The sequence below is a fragment of the Enhydra lutris genome, unplaced genomic scaffold, assembly GCF_002288905.1.
Source record: "Enhydra lutris kenyoni isolate GAN:26980312 unplaced genomic scaffold, ASM228890v2 scaffoldscaffold39, whole genome shotgun sequence".
Classification (NCBI taxonomy): Eukaryota; Metazoa; Chordata; class Mammalia; order Carnivora; family Mustelidae; genus Enhydra; species Enhydra lutris.
Window position 1 is genome coordinate 3,969,618 of NW_019154123.1, and position 15,966 is coordinate 3,985,583.

General features: G+C 41.7%; 1 protein-coding gene across 3 annotated transcripts in view; it reads right to left on the reverse strand.

The window, feature by feature from the left end:
• LOC111155167 (retinoic acid receptor beta) overlaps window positions 1–15,966 on the reverse strand; it is a 396,013-nt gene that overhangs the window by 136,080 nt on the left and 243,967 nt on the right. For all 3 annotated transcript variants that reach the window (XM_022515247.1, XM_022515245.1, XM_022515246.1), the window contains exon 2: window positions 9,813–9,961. In XM_022515247.1, the coding sequence (XP_022370955.1) occupies window positions 9,813–9,961 (149 nt within the window). The remainder of the gene's footprint in view (window positions 1–9,812; window positions 9,962–15,966) is intronic.

Consider the following 15,966-nt stretch of genomic DNA (forward strand, 5'->3'; position numbering starts at 1 on the left):
ATGCCCTTGCCAATTTCACTTCACGTTACTTTTTTCCAAGCCTTCAGCCAGGAGAAGGAAATACAGAATTGAAAGCTCTCTATTTAACCTCTCCAGTAAAAGCTTTAGAAAGAGAAAAGGCTGAAACATTCATTTCCCAGAAGTAACTAAATCATCACCTAGGATGGCGTAAATTTGATTTAAGCAGAAATGATTTTCAGTCATAATTTCTATCACTCTCAGGAAACCCTGAAAGTATACTTTTATTTCCCTGACAAAAATACATTTTTGTTTTTGTTTGGTGTAATTTTAAGACATGGTCACAATTCATTTTTAGATGACGGTCCCTAGGAATTTTTAAAAGCAACTTCTTTTGCTCCCCTCCCCTCTATTTGCTTTAAATCAGAAAAAAAGAGTGTTGATTTTTGGTGATTTTTTTTTTTTTAAGTTGACCAAAACATGAAACAGGCACTTGAGACATCACTTACTGGGAGGTAAGCCATTTTCAAAGCAACAGATAAACTATGAAACAGTTCTATATGACAGACCTTTAGCTTGTCTGATGTAACAAAAATGGCAAATGAACATGCTCCAGAGATTTTTAAACAACAAGCAAAGTAGACATTTCTTTTTTTTTTTTTAAAGTATGGATTTCAACAGGCGTTTATGAACTTTAACCATTAGAAAATTTATAAACCATTTAAAACCACTAAATTAAATGTATTGTTTTCACCAAGCCAACATGAGAAAAAAAAAAAATACAGGCTTGCAGACTAATTCAAAATTCACCCTCCACTTCCTGTTTATTCATATGCCAGGGGAAAAAAAAAAAAGACTTCTCTGCATTTTCAACCAAAAGTGATTTCTCAATGTAGAACAACACTTATCCAGAAGAAGGAAAGTGTTTTCTCCTTTAGTAGGATCTATTACTGGGAAAAGCCAGATTGCCATTTCAGCTGTCTTGATGTTTCTCCACACGGAAGTAGTTTCTAGACGTTGAGATTTCTATTTATTTTAAAGCACTAAGAACCCACAGCATTCTTGAGTCTATCTTTACAGTTGCAAGTCCTTAAGAGTTTGCTTCAAGACAGTATCAACGACAAAATAAGCCTTTGCACAGAAGGCTTAAGCCTGTGTTAGAAGGCAGAAATTACTAAGAAAATGAACTTAATTTTGGCCATGAAAGGCCTTTTCATGTTTATAAATTTTATAAAAGTTTTCATTAATGCATCATCACCAACCCTATATAATTAGATGCAATTAATTATATAATTATATAGGATGTATAAAATTATACTATGTGCACTACTATAGAATTATATACCTGCTTATGTCATTTATTATTATATTAATTACTCTATAATTAGATCTAATTTGTGATAAAGTCATTCACACACTGAGGCCCTACTATGTGCAGAGTGCTATGGTGGACCCTAAGACTGGCCTCAGCCCTCTTGGAGTTTATAGTCTAGAAGAAGAAGCTGGTATCAAACCAATGCCTCCATAAATAATAAGTTGATTACACTGCAGTAAGTGCTATAAAGGAGAACAATAAAAAATGCAAAAGAGGGGACTCTAACCTGGAGGTTAGAGAGAAGTCTTTTTCGAGGAAATGATATTTAATGAATCCCAAGCCCTTTTAAAGCCTGGCTGATCCCCAGTTGCTTACACAGGGCTCTGCAAAACTAAGGTCTACAGAATGGATAAATTTCCATTTTTCCACATAATTCTTCATAAGTTATTCTGAGTTCCCTTGCCTTCAACTTCTGCCTCGAGTACTCCTCTCCTCTGGAACATACTTATACATCTATAAGATCGTCTCTTGTATAAAGCCTTCCCTGAACATGACAGACGGGTGAGAGTCTCCGTCTCTGCGCTCACCAAACCCCCTAGGGGTCAGAGCACACGGTACACACACTATTGGTCCTTCATGCATCCATTCAGGCCATAAATATTTACCACGTCCCTGTTATCCAACAGGCATCCATCTATGGGCTTTATAAATACCGGGATACAGCTTTGGGAACCAAATACATAAAACCTTTCCTTTCTACACCTAAAACCTGTCTCGGAAGGTGTTTAATAGATGTCTGATTAATGAGAGAATAAGTCCGTTCCCCACTGTCGGCTGATGTTAACAAGGAGAATAGCTCTTTGGGTCTACGAGGGGACCCACTTTGTGTGGTTCAAAGACTCTAATAATGAACTTGATGGCGAGTTTCACAATTTACGGTAGCTATATTACAGAATGCAGACACTGTCCAGTTTTTGTTATTGCCTTTCGCATGGCATATCGTTCTTGGGGCTCAATACCGCAGCCAAGCTCTGAACAGAAGCAAGCATCAGGGCGGCAAAGCCAGAAATGTTCTGGAGGCAGAGCTTAAGGTTCCTGTTTATCCATGCCAGTTAAAACAACAAAAAAAAAAACCCCAAAAAGAAAAACAAACAGGAAAAAAGGTCACTTTAATGGCCTTGGTCAAATAAAATCATTAAGCACATTTATAGTATTTAATAGAAGTTTTAAAATTAAGTGCAGACATCCATCTTCCTGATTACAAAACTTTTTGTGACAGAGCATACTACTTGCGGTCTCCAGGAAAAAAAACAGCCCAGCAGCCGAACACTGTCATGGAGATGAGGGCCTCCCTTCTTCAGAGGCAAGGAAAACAAAAGCAGTTGAGAAAATGGACAAAATTAGCCCTGAGGGACTGAGGGGGCTAGTGGAGTTTAAACTCTTAAAGGCTGCTTTAAATAGAAGGCTACCAACATGACCTTGAGCAAGCATTTCCTCTGTGCCCTTGTGGGTAAGATGCACCATCAAGGGTGTACCCGGGGGCTCTCCATGGGGGCTGGACAGTGGCTCCCAAATGCTAGCGTATGCATGGGAAGTTTCTACCCGTCACTGGCAAAGCAGAGAGAACAAGGACAAAGCACCATTTGGGAGGGTTCCCGTGGGTGGGTCCTGTAACCATCCCCTCTTGGGGAAGACTGCCTTGTAAGCTCTTCTTTCTTTTACTTTTCGTTATAAAAATGCCATTTCTTTTATAAAATGATCAAGAAAACAGGGTTGTTTTTCTTTTTAAATATACTCCCACCTGTTTTTAATTTGTTGGCCCATAAAACTCCAGAACATCACACACCACTGCTTCCTACCTTCTGTTTCAATGCAGCTAAAACAGTAGAATATTTTCCAGCAGGCTTAACAATTTAATCCGAGCCCTCGAAAAGACTAGCTGTGTGACCTTAGCCATGTTCCTTCACGTCTCTGAAACTCAGTTTCCTCATCTGTAAAATGGGTATCATCAAGCCTATAGAGCTCTTGCAAGAATTAAATAAGAGTATAAAATGCCCCAATGCCTGGTATAGAGAAGGTATCCAACAAGGCAGTTTTCTCCTTCCCCCTACCCACCTCTCAACTTATAGCCACACCACATTAGCAATCCCCAACAAGAAATGAGTACAATAATGAGTACAGTTTTACCATTATTTGCTGTAGGACTGGGTTCAAACTTGTGAATTTTACTTTTACAAATGTGTTGAGTCCCAGAGAAGCTAACGGACACAGCAAAGAAAGGAAGAAATAGCCCTAGATTCTAAGTATTTAGTTTCTGCCCTGAAATGTTCTCCCATTATTCACACAGCTGGTTTCTTCCAGCCCTAAGATCGCCCCCTGACTCCCAAATAAATCAGGTACCTCTCCACTGTTGTTTTTAGACCATTCTGTTCCTTATCTTCCAATTCTAAATTGTTTATCATTTGTACATTATTTATACAAGACAGTAAGTTCCAGGAAGAACATCTCCCCTGTGTTCACTGCTGCATCTCCAGTGTCTGCATAAGGCCTTGGGATATAGTAAGTGTTCAATAATTATCTGCTAAAAGATGATGGAATGGTGAATATAGGCTATTAGAAGAGACTTACACATGAAATCAGGAGTTAACAGACGACAGTATATCATCAACAGCCAGCTCTAACAGACTCATCATCCTTTTGCAAGGTGACTTTGCCACTTTTCCCTTCAAAGGTGGAGTCTGTTTCTCCATCCATCAGACTGAGACTGACCATGTCACTTGTCTGGCCAACAGGACGTGAGCAAATGTGATGCAACCAGCGGTTAGCACTTTGATGCTTTTCCTCTTACTGATGGGGACCCATCTACCACCCTGTGAACAAGTCCAGGCTAGGCTAATGGATGAGGAATGAGAACACAGGAAGAGGACCCAGTCATGTGAGGCCACCTAAACCACCCGACCCAAGATAAGCCAGCCAAGACAAGAAAACCTGCACAGAACTGTGACAAGACATGTCTATTGTTTTAAGCCAACAAGCATTGGGTTATTTTTTAAGCAAGAAAATCTTACTAAGACAGCAGCTCATAAAACACATCCCACAAACCTCTCCAAAGTAAGATGCTAGGTGCTCCTGGAAGCAGCTCACTTATAAGGAAACTGCTAATTTCTGTAACTTTGGATGATAAAGAAGTGGGAGCTCAGTGAGACTAAAGGGGTATAGTAAAAACAGACAGAGAGAGGAGTCTTAAAGCTCCCACCTTGGAGATCTGGGCAAGTAGACATCAACTTTTTAAAACACCATTTCTGAAGCAAGTGGAAAAGAAGTACTGCATTCCCCAGCCTACAGTCCACCAGAAACAACTGGCCTGGCACCTGTGGCATGAGTACTTTGGAGCATTACCTCTTAAGTTTTAGAAATCATAAGAAAGAATACATCCTCCTGTACTTTAGCAGAGCTCAGGATGAGGCCATGGGCCAAGTGTGGCCCACTGCTTATTTCTATAAATAAAGTTTTATTGGGACACCTGGATGGCTCAGTTGATTAAGCATCTGCCTTCAACTCAGGTCATGATCTCCAGGTTCCTGGGATTGAGTCCCACTGCAGGGAGGTGGGGGGATGGGGGGGTGGTCCCAGCTCAGGGGGAAGTCTGCTTCTCTCTCTCTCTCTCCCTTTGCCCCTCCACCCCCACTCATTCTGTCTCTCTCTCTCCAATAAGTAAATAAAATCTTTAAAGAAATAAAGCTTTATTGAAACAAACCCATGGCCATTGTTTGCCATATTGTCTGTGGCTCCTTTCATACTACAGTGACAGAGTTGAGTAGTTGGGACAGAGACCAGATGGCCTTCAAGCTAAAATATTTACTACCTGGCTCTTTATGGAAACCATTTGCCAACCCCCGTACTGGAGTAATCAGGGTAGATTCAGTGGAGTGGTTGGGTCTTAAACTAAATCTTGAACAAAAGAGACAGTGTTTATTTTTGGTATAAAGAAATAGAGAATTGTTAAAAGAGTTTTATAAGAAAGAGTACTAAGAGCATAACTGATGTTACATCACTGTGCAAAAGTCATTAAATTATTGATAACACCATAGACCATAACTGAATGTATATACCACTTACTATTTGCCAAGTACTGTCTATTTGCTTCATAGTAACTCATTTTATACTCGCAGCAATATTATGAAATAGACGGTTTCTTATCTCCATTTTTCCAGATGAGAACAGAGAACACAGAGAACTAAAGATGTGTGCCCAAGGTCACAAAGTTATCAAGTAGCCTAACTAGAATTCAAATCCTGGTATCCTTACTCTAAACTCCATAATCAATATAAAATATGATAAAGCCCAAAACTGTGCATAAATTATAGCTATGAGCAATGATGCGGTTTCTGAAGGACACATGAAAATCAACTTTATCACTCTCTATTGCTGAACCTTCTTGGCTAACCACAACACCTGTTCACTTTACGTACTCTTTGTCCCCTGCAAAAAACTGCCATTGCTCAGCTGGAAATCCCCTAAACGGGACATCCCAATGGTGCATCTAGTGGTTATGTTGCCATGGTAATGCTGTGTTAACACAGTAACCACTGGCCATTCCAAGAGGTGGACCATAACCCATTCATTAAACTTGAGTTTGAGAATGCCACTGTTACCTAAGAAAACAGAAGGTTCTCTATCCCAAACAATAGTCAATAAGGTCATCCTGGTCAGGACAGGCTGAAGCCACCTTGGGCATTATTTCTTATAGATATAAACTGGGTTCTCTTTAGGAGTCCTATTTTAGAGCAGGGGCTCCCAACCCAGAATAGTGATCTTTGATCCCTAGCCAAGAAATGGGCCAGCCCTTATGGTCAATCAGGGACCCATGGTATATCTGCTGGGAGGCCAAAAGGATAACATGCATCGGGCTCATTATAAACACCCTAAGTGAACAGAGGCAGAATTCCAGAAGAGAAGTTGTTTTTGATTCATTACCTTATTATCACATGGGAGAGATTACTCCTAGTAGATAATCTCTAATACAAGTAAGAGAGAGAGGGAGAGAAAGTACAAGCAGATGGAGCAGTAGGCAGAGGGAGAAGGAGAGGGAGAAGCATGCTCTCCGCCAAGCAGAAAGCCCATTGTGGGACTTGATCCCAGGATCCCAGCCGAAGGCAGATGCCTAACTGACTGAGCCACCCAGGTGCCCCAAATACGATTAACTTTTAACAGACTAATAGAACTTAAATTGATATATCTCTTTTAGAGGACATTTTGGCCATTTGTATCAAAAGCCTTAAGACTGTTCAAAGCCAATGACCCAGAAATTCTAATTCTACTAATTTATCCTAAAAAAAAAAAACAAAACAGATATACCTCAAGGCTATACATTAAAACATTACTTATAATAGAGAAAAACTGCAAACACTTTAAATGAACATGGAATTTATTAAATAAATTATGAAATAACCATAAATTACTACATTAATGTTATAACCACAAAAACTATGCAGTTGTTTAAATTTTGATCATGAAAGACTATTAAATTTAAAAAGCAGATTAAAACCAGCATCTAACATAAACTTCTATTTTTCTAAAAGCCAAAAATAATAATGCATATATATATGCACTCATAGAAAAACAGATTTAGCAGAGGTTTTCTCCCAGCATAGAACTATGGTGGTTTTAATTTTCTATTTTTTACACAATAAATTTTGCACTGTTTTAGTAACTTTTAAAAATGGTTAACGGTTATATTTAATTTTTTTTTAATTGTGTTTCTCTCCTTTGGCTATTACATTATTATACCTTGCCCTTATGGTTTTCAGTTCTGTGAATTCTACCACTATGTTTTCCCAGTAAGCCAAAATGCAGAGCAGTCTTTCTCAACAACCTAGGGGAAAGGCAGCCCATGTTTTCAGAGATCCACCCACGATACAAAAACCCTCAAATCCGACAACTGGCTGACCAGCCTTATTGGGCTTTTACTCTGATAAACAGCTACGCCATAACATGACTCTGACTGGCTTCATCAAGTTTATCAATGTTGCCTGTTCTGGTATGGGTTTTGCTGTTGTTGGGGTTTTCCTAAAAAGAGTCAGAGTCCAAAATTAAAACAAGAGGTCAAGGGAATTAGCTGACTAAGAGCTCATTAAAACAGTGTGTGCTGTACAGATTGTGAAACAGCTGAATATTGTAGGGCCTGGAGTGTGGCGGAGAAGAGAGATGCGGGGTAATTTCTTTTCCCAGGACAGAACGGGAGCAGGTAAGCGGAGTCAGAATATAACCGCATCCTGAACCGTTTCTGGACAGGACGTGACTTAACATTTTTTGAAATAAAGGAGTGTCTTTTTCATTTCACTCCAAATGATCATTAGGAAAGGGTTTATTTATATATTGCACAACAAGTGGACAAAGTCAACTTGTGTTTGGCTGCGGCTGTCCGAAATATCAGGATAAAGTTAGGTAGGTTCAGCTAGCAATCAATAATAAAAGTAATAATTAGGGGCGCCTGGGTGGCTCGGTGGGTTGGGCCTCTGCCTTCGGCTCGGGTCGTGATCTCGGGGTCCTGGGATCGAGCCCCGCGTCGGGCTCCCTGCTCATCGGGGAGCCTGCTTCCCCCTCTCTTCTCTGCCCGCCTCTCTGCCTACTTGTGAGCTCCCTCTCTCTGTCAAATGAATAAAATCTTAAAAACAAAACAAAACCATTTAAAAAAAAATTTAAAAAAAAAGTAATAATTAGACGCACAAATGTTTGGCTTTTCATCCAGCTGCCAACTGGCAGCCGTGTGAACTTTCCTGACCACCTTATCTGAAGCTACTGGAGGAAAGGACACTCCTTTAAAACAACCAACACAATCCCAGAGGCAGAGAGATGTTCCCTAAACTAGCCTCGCTCAGTAAAATAATCCATGTTTATTGCAGTGGCTTGAAAAGAGGAGAAAACTCATAATTTCCTTCAGGGGCAGAGTGACATTTCTGTGTCTGCTCAACCTCTATCTTTAAGCACCCACAACGCTCCAGACTTGAGTGTGGTGCTGTGCACTCAAGCTAGGACCCTATCCGCTCTGGGGCATGGACCATAAGGCATTCAGCGTGCCAGACTCCATGCTAAAATGACCCCACTTGTCCTTACCCTGTATTCCTGCCTCTTATAACGTGACTTTGCTGCTCCTTGCATGAGACAGTTGAATTTCTGTTCCCACCTCCCAAGTCTCACTGGCTTATGACTTACTTTGGCCAACAGAACACGTCAGCAGAGACACTGTGCCACATGTGAGCCCGGGCCTCAGGAGACCTCATGTGCCTCTGTTCTTTCTTCCAGAGCCCTGCCTGTGCAAATAACCCAGTACCAGCCCAACAGGCATGAGAGACCACAAGGGGGAGAGGCGAGACGGCCCAGCCAACACGAGCCTTCAGTAACCCCCAGAAGCAGAGCCACCTAGGGAACCTGCAGCTGACCGGAGATACAGAGCAGAGAGTAGCTGAGGGCAGGTGAACCACCCAGAGGGACCAGGCTTAAAGTGCTGCCCCACAGAACCGGAAGCTAAACGCGAGGTGGTTGTCTTGGGCCCTCCAGCTTTAGGAGGGTTTGCTACGCCGTAGTGCCCAACCAAGCCATATGCTGACAACAAATGCTAACTCTGACAAGCCAAATACAAAATGCCACGGGGCACCTGATGGGAGCACCTGTGATAATCCAGCATGCTGAAAATTGCAATGAATCATCCAATGGATCTATATATAGAACAGATCTGACCAGTTGTAGGAGGGACCCTAAAAAAGCTGTCTATCTAGGAAAGGGCTAGCTCAAAACAGCCATAGCTCCTTTGAAAAACTGTGGATGAGCTGGATTTGTTTATGAAGTCATTCTTCGTTTCTTTTCTCTCTCTCAAAAAAAAAAAAAAATAATAATAAGCAGTTCTTTCATTCAATTAAGACCGTTGGACTCGATAGGAATTGTCTAGCTTGATTCAAAGCAGCCATATCCTCTCTGACACATGTTCAGCCTCCACCACTCCATAGGCTGGAATTTTAAATCCAGCTCTCCTGAATTTATGACAAGCGCACAAGGTAGCAAGTCCCTACAGGCTGAAAATCAAACTGTAATTCAAAGGCCACAGGGCTGAGGAAACAGCCAGAAGATAAATCCCAATTTCAACCTTGGATTCGCAGCAAGTTGATTTAGTGGACTGTCAGTCATATTTAAAAATAAAATAAAACTACAAAGACAGCAGACGGCATGTTCTAAAGAGAAACAGGATGATGCTTTTCAGGACTCCTTCAAAAAGCTCTTGTTACCTGAAAAGAACTGTTCTGTTATTTTAAGGGCCCTAGAAACATTTGGTCCCCATCAGTCATTTGCAGAAGTTTCTGAGTTTTTAACTAATGAGAGAGAAGGAAGAAATGCAACCATCAAATACAACCGAGCCCCCCACAGGAGAGGTGGCATTTCAAGATGGCAAAGCAGCCTGCTTCTAGAGCTGAGCAGGTTCCCCCCACCCAACGGAGCACATGGAAAAGGAGCGCACGCTGGGTGCAGAGGTGCGGGTACTGACCTTACAGCCCTCACAGGCGCTGACTCCATAGTGGTACCCCGATGATTTGTCCTGGCAGACGAAGCAGGGTTTGTACACACGGGGGGGAGGAAGTGGAGACGGAGGGCTCGGGACCAGTTCCTCAGAGCTGGTGCTCTGTGTTTCAATTGCTGTGGTGGAGATGGGTTGGGGAGGGGGAGGAGGGGAGAAAAAAAAGAGAAAATGGGTCATTTCATTTCTTTTTCACCAGCGAAATCATAGGCCCCAGAGCCAAGTTCAGCAAGAACACCAGCAAGGACAGGCCCACAAAAACACGGGTCGTTGTCGGCCCAGCTGTGGGGACATGGACAGGATCATGGTGCTCTACCGTTCACAGAGCACGCTTATTTGCCCCTCTCCTTCGTGGTGCGTCCCAGCACTGTGAGGGACATGGTTTTCTCTCCATGCTGCCCTTGAGGGAAACAGAAACTTGGGGAAGTGCCATGACTGGTCCAAGATCAACAGGCTGGTTCGTAGAACCAAGACACAAAGTGAGATCTTCACACTGCAACCCCCGGTCTTTCTGCGCTTTGTTTTCCTTAGCTTCTGATGCGCATGGAGTCTCTGAAATGACTTGTTCGACCCTGTTGCTCACTTAGCCAAAAGTAAGTTTCCCAAGACAAATGGAGAAAATGCCCACAGCAGCCACTGGGCAAGCGTCTGGGGAGGGCCATGTAGCCATGACGGATTGTCATTAATAACAAAATCAGTAAGACCTTGGCTACTCCAAGACTGCTCCTCGGACCAGCGGCCTCAGCGTCCACTCAGAGCTAATGAGAAAACAGAGCATCAGGCCCCCGCTCAGGCCTTGGGAATCAGAATCTGATTTTGAACAAAACCCTCAGATTGCCAAATATACAATTAATGTTTGAGAAGCAGTGGGTTATACTGATGACGGCAGAGTCATTCTGCTCTTTTTCCTAGATTTAAAAATATAGGATTGCCCCATTTAATTTTTAACCACCCAAATTCCATGGGAAATAAGAATTCACAGAATTTATTCTCCCATCCCTTCTTACCAGATTTATGTTCCAAGTCAAAGCAAGACCTGGCCCTTTTCCTATCACAGGCAAAAATGCACACAAAGTGTGATGGAAATGGGGAAGGGAGTGAGTGACCCAAAGTCATCCAGTAATGTTCCAGAATCTTCCAACCTCCAAATTTCTTTACAATATACAGTATATTCCCCAGAGTGTAAGATTTCCAGTTGTTCCACTACTCACAATCTTCCAGACTAGATATTCTATTGACTTTATTGTCCTATAGCCAAACCTTCAGGAAGATGGGGCAACTCTACTTCTTACACACATTGTGGATCCAACCTCATCTCATCATCCTGCTACCATGCCAGGCCAGCAGGCCACCATCATCTCTCACCTGAGCTACTGCAACAGCCTCTTCAATGGTCTCCCTGTGCCTGTGCTCCTACCCCTGGGTCCCTTCTTCAAATACAGAGTCAGATAACCTTTCAAAAAGGTAAAAGCAATCCACCTTCCTTACTTGTCTAATAAGGCCCTCCACTAGTCGCCAATTAGATCAAAGTCAATCTCATTATTGCGTTCTACAATGCTCTTTATGATACGGCCCCTTAGTAACATCAACATCACTGAGATCATCATTCTCATTTATCAAACCTCTAAACACTTAGCTTCTATTCCATCTCCTGAATAGGGCAAGCTTTTGTACCAACATAAGACTACTGCACTAACCAGGTAACCATACCTGGAAATTCTCAGACCGCCACATGTCTGGTGACATTTCTTCACCTCTTAGATCTTAAAGTAAATGTCACCTCCTCCAAGATGGCTTTTCTAAGATGCCCCTTCTCCCTTCTGATCACTACACCCCATTATTTTATTTTCTGTAAAACCCTGACCAGTACCAAAGTTTAGAACATTTGTTGTTGCACAATTTTATATTCTACCTGTTACCTTCCAACTCCGGATTTCACGAAGCCAAGGAACTTACCTGCATCATTTACAACTATGTTCCAGGCCAAGAAGAGGTCCTGGCACATAGTAGGTAGGATATCAATAAATATTTGTGAATGAATACATGAACTTTTCCCTGCTCCCTTTGCGTCTTCATTCCAAGTACTAAGTGCCCCTCTAAGGCATTAAGGTAACACAATTACAAATCAAATAGCTTTCATATACTCATTTGCTTCCTTAAAAAATTAATTATCCTTTTGGAGTAGAATCAACTATAATTATAGTATTTTCATAATTCAGAAGTATCTTGGAATGAATTCATTACAGTGATGCAGGGCTAGCAGATAAATCTACTACAGTCTTTACTGGTTAGAAGATGTCTAGGATGAAGACGGCCCTTACTCTGGGCAGCTTGGCACCATTATGACAAGTATTCTACATAAAAGTTAGCATCGGAGAAGTCACTAAAGCTTATCAGATCAGCTATCAAGCTGTTAAGTGCAAAAGCAGTCCCGACACTAAGCTAATCAGCTTCACTGGAAGCAAATGAGTAATAATGACATCAACAAGAAAACAGTACTTGTTAAAAGTACGGAATAATGTATGGCTCTTTGTTAAAATCTAAGAAAAACAAACATGCAGAGAATCACCCCCAACCTTCTACTCAGAGAAAACGCATGGTTATCACCCCAGCATACATCCTTCTAGACTACTTTCCTAGCCAGATAAATGATTCTGGTTTGTTTGTTTGTTTGTTTGTTTACAAAAGTAGACTTCTACTGTAGATTTTGTTTGGGACTGTTTAACTTATTATGTCATGCGTTTATTTCCTTGCCCATAAATATTTTTCCTGCAAAACATTCCATTATGATGACCCTCTTTTTAACTAATCTCAGCACATGCCTATTTAAGATAAATTATCTGAAGTGGAATTACTAGCTCAAAAGGTATGGTTATTTAGAAATGTTTTGTTACTTTTTACTTCATGTTGATAAACGGACTTCTAGAAAGGCTAGGTCACTCCCAGTATATCAATACAAGGGAGTCCTTCCCTAAATGCCTCCCCAAAGTCTTGGATTGGTTTTATTTGTACGGCTCTACTTCCACCCAAGTGTTTCAACAACTCTGACAGAGTTATGTCATCACCACCACGATCAATCCTGCACTGTGTTCGCCACAGAAGCAATGTGGGGTGTGTGTGTTTTAATGTTCTACTCGCTCGTGTAGAACAGCTAATCTGGCTTGTCTAGGAAAGTTGTAAATAGAATTCTGTTAGGGCTTGATTCAGCTGTCAGAGTTATGCCCTGAATTTCAAAAGTGGGTGGTAATTTCCATAAATATGTCACTTCAAATACATGTCCTAAAGGGAATCCAGCATTTCACCCTCCCAAAGAGAGGAAACAGAACTTGGGCAATTTAATACCCAAGAAACTCAGGGCAAAGCACACTTTTAAAAAGGCAGGAGACCTCACAAACCCCAAAACATTTTACAAAGTTTGGTAAAAGCCTTTTTCTGTGGATAAGAGTCACTTGTAACAAATGGATGAATCCAGAATGCTTTTCCTGAACAGGTGCCATGAACGGAAATGTTCTGTTGTCAGCGATCAATAGTGACGGCTCTAGACTTTTATTAAAGCTGTGGTGATTTCACCAGTAATGCTATGAACTTTCCCATGTTTGTGTGGTGGATGGTCATGTGTTCAATCATTTATTCTGCTGAGTGACTAGACCACAGCATGCCAGATACTGTGTTATATGCTATGGATGATACGTGGTATAATGCCTTAAGTCTTGATGGTTTCGCCAGATGGAAAATAAACCAAAAACGAGAATATAATACAGTGGCCCTCTAAGCCGGTTGTACATTAGACCTACGTAGGGATCTTTTAAACACTCTAATGCCCAGGTTGTATCCCAAAGCTATTATGCCTGACTATCTGGGAGTGGGAGCCACGAGTGTATAAACAAACAAACAAACAAACCCAGGTGAGTCCAAATTGTAGCAGTTTGGGGACCATGGATATAATAAAATGACAGAGAGCTAAAAGCCTTTTTGAGCCCAGAGAACTCAAAGGAGACTTCCCAGAGGAGGTGACCAGGCTGTGTTTTGAAGGATGAATGAGTTATTTCTATTGAGGTTTGTAATTTGAACCCTACAAATGCCATAAATGAATCCCACACAAACATAAATAGAAAAAGCCTTATATATGACAAGAAATAATCATCTTCAGAAAAACTGTCCCACTGGTGGTAATGAATTCAATATTGGTGCTAATATATACTCAAACAACCCCCTCCAAACTGATAATCGATGTTCCCGTATTTCCTTTGTGTGGTCTATACCACAGAGAACAATGTGAAGCAAAACAGAAAAGCAAATCTCTGTGGTGTGGTTGAATGCCAAAGCTATCCTTAAGCAAACACGTCAAGGCAAGTTCTAGAATTACAACCAGGATATGGCATCAATATAAAAGCAGATCTGTACTTTAACGCAACCTCTGGACTTTTCAGTAAAAATATACTTTGGCCAAGTTTATTAATGCTCCTCTTCCCCTTCTGTCGTCCCCCTACCACCACCACCAATACAGACAGTGGGAAACAAGGGAGGGGGGCAGCCTAGGGCTCCTCTCCCACTAGCCATTGTTGGTATTTAAGAGAGCTACACAGCGCTTGGCCATTGATCTGTTCACTGTCATCCTGCTTAAATCAATAATCTATTAGTCCCTTTAAATTAGAGTTAGATTCATCAAATGCCCTTGAGAGGTCTCAAACATTTTGTTCCTTATTCCAGGCAAGCACAATCAGTCTATGGAATGATAAAATTTTTGCTCAAAAACTCTGCAGGCTCAGCAGACAATGTGTCCTGTATTAGCTCATTCAGCGATCTCAGGCAGGCCAAAAAAGCAGTTTTTAGACTTCCCAGGGGGAAAAGAGGCTTGTGTCATTCAATAAAACAACTGCACTCCAACCATCCTGATGTGATTTCAGTTTGGGGAAGCAGTCTTTGAGGAATAATTTGGATCTGCTTTCTGCCTCATGCTTTTATTTATTTCCTTGCTTACTTATTGACTTATTCAGTTCTGTCTGGTGACTGCATCCCCAGTAAGCAGCAGCCTCTGATGGGGCATCCAAACTGCTAACCAGATGGGCTGCCCTGCTTTGTCAGGGAATGGCCAAGACAGAGGAACTTCTGCTATTTGGGGCTAGATGGATGCTTGGCTCTGTGGGTCCCTGCCCAGAGCAGAGTCAGCACCAGCGGTGCTGAGGGGGCCTCTCTGGGCTGCATACATGCGAAAGGAGACAGTGAGCCGAACCAGACCTGTGCTGACAGAAGCTTCTAGCCCGTATTTGAAACCTTTCCATCCCTGCAACATGGAGGTGGCTGTCACTAGGGAAACACAGCTAGAATCACCTTCCTTCTAGAAAAATCCCTTCCAGGTTTTGTTTGCTTTTGAATTAATGTTCCTCAAAGTGTGGTCCAGATCAGCCACCAGCAACAGAATTCCTGGGTGGGTGGGGGTGGGAGGCATTTGTTTTAAATTAGCGATTTTCAAACTTTCTATGGCAAAAGACCGTTTCTAACTTCCTTGCCCCATTCCTTCATGGGGATAAAATTCAATAAAAACAAATCCCTGGGTGGGGGTGGGGGGGAAAACATACAACATTAATTTTTAGAAAAAAAGGAATGAAATTGAACAAGATGTCTAAAACGCAAGTGACCACTTAAAGGAAAAAGCAAGCTGTATCTGACATAAAATGACTCTGTCCAATTGCTGTAAAAGTTTCTAAACACGCGTGTCTGCTCTCCTCTCATCACATACTGGAAACAGGCAGTTGAGGAACTGGCAGTGGTCTGCAGATGGCACTTTGAGAAGCCCTACTCTGATGGGCTTCAGATCCAGCCGTCTGCAGACAAAACAAAAACAAACTAAAGGGAATCTCCACAGACAGAGCTGGTGTGAGAGCAGAAGACCAGCGCTCCCAAGTGACACTGCTTTCTTGAACGCTGCCACAACTCCAGGGGTTAATTCATCCCCCAAATAAAAGAAAACCAAAAAAAAAAAAAAAAAAAAAAAAAAAGAAGAAGAAGAAGAAGAAAGGAAGAAAGAAAGAATTAACGCTGTTGCCTATTTAAGAGGACTTGGCACTCACGAACTCAACTCACCTGAGAAAACACAGTATAAATGTCCTTGTTGTTACAACAC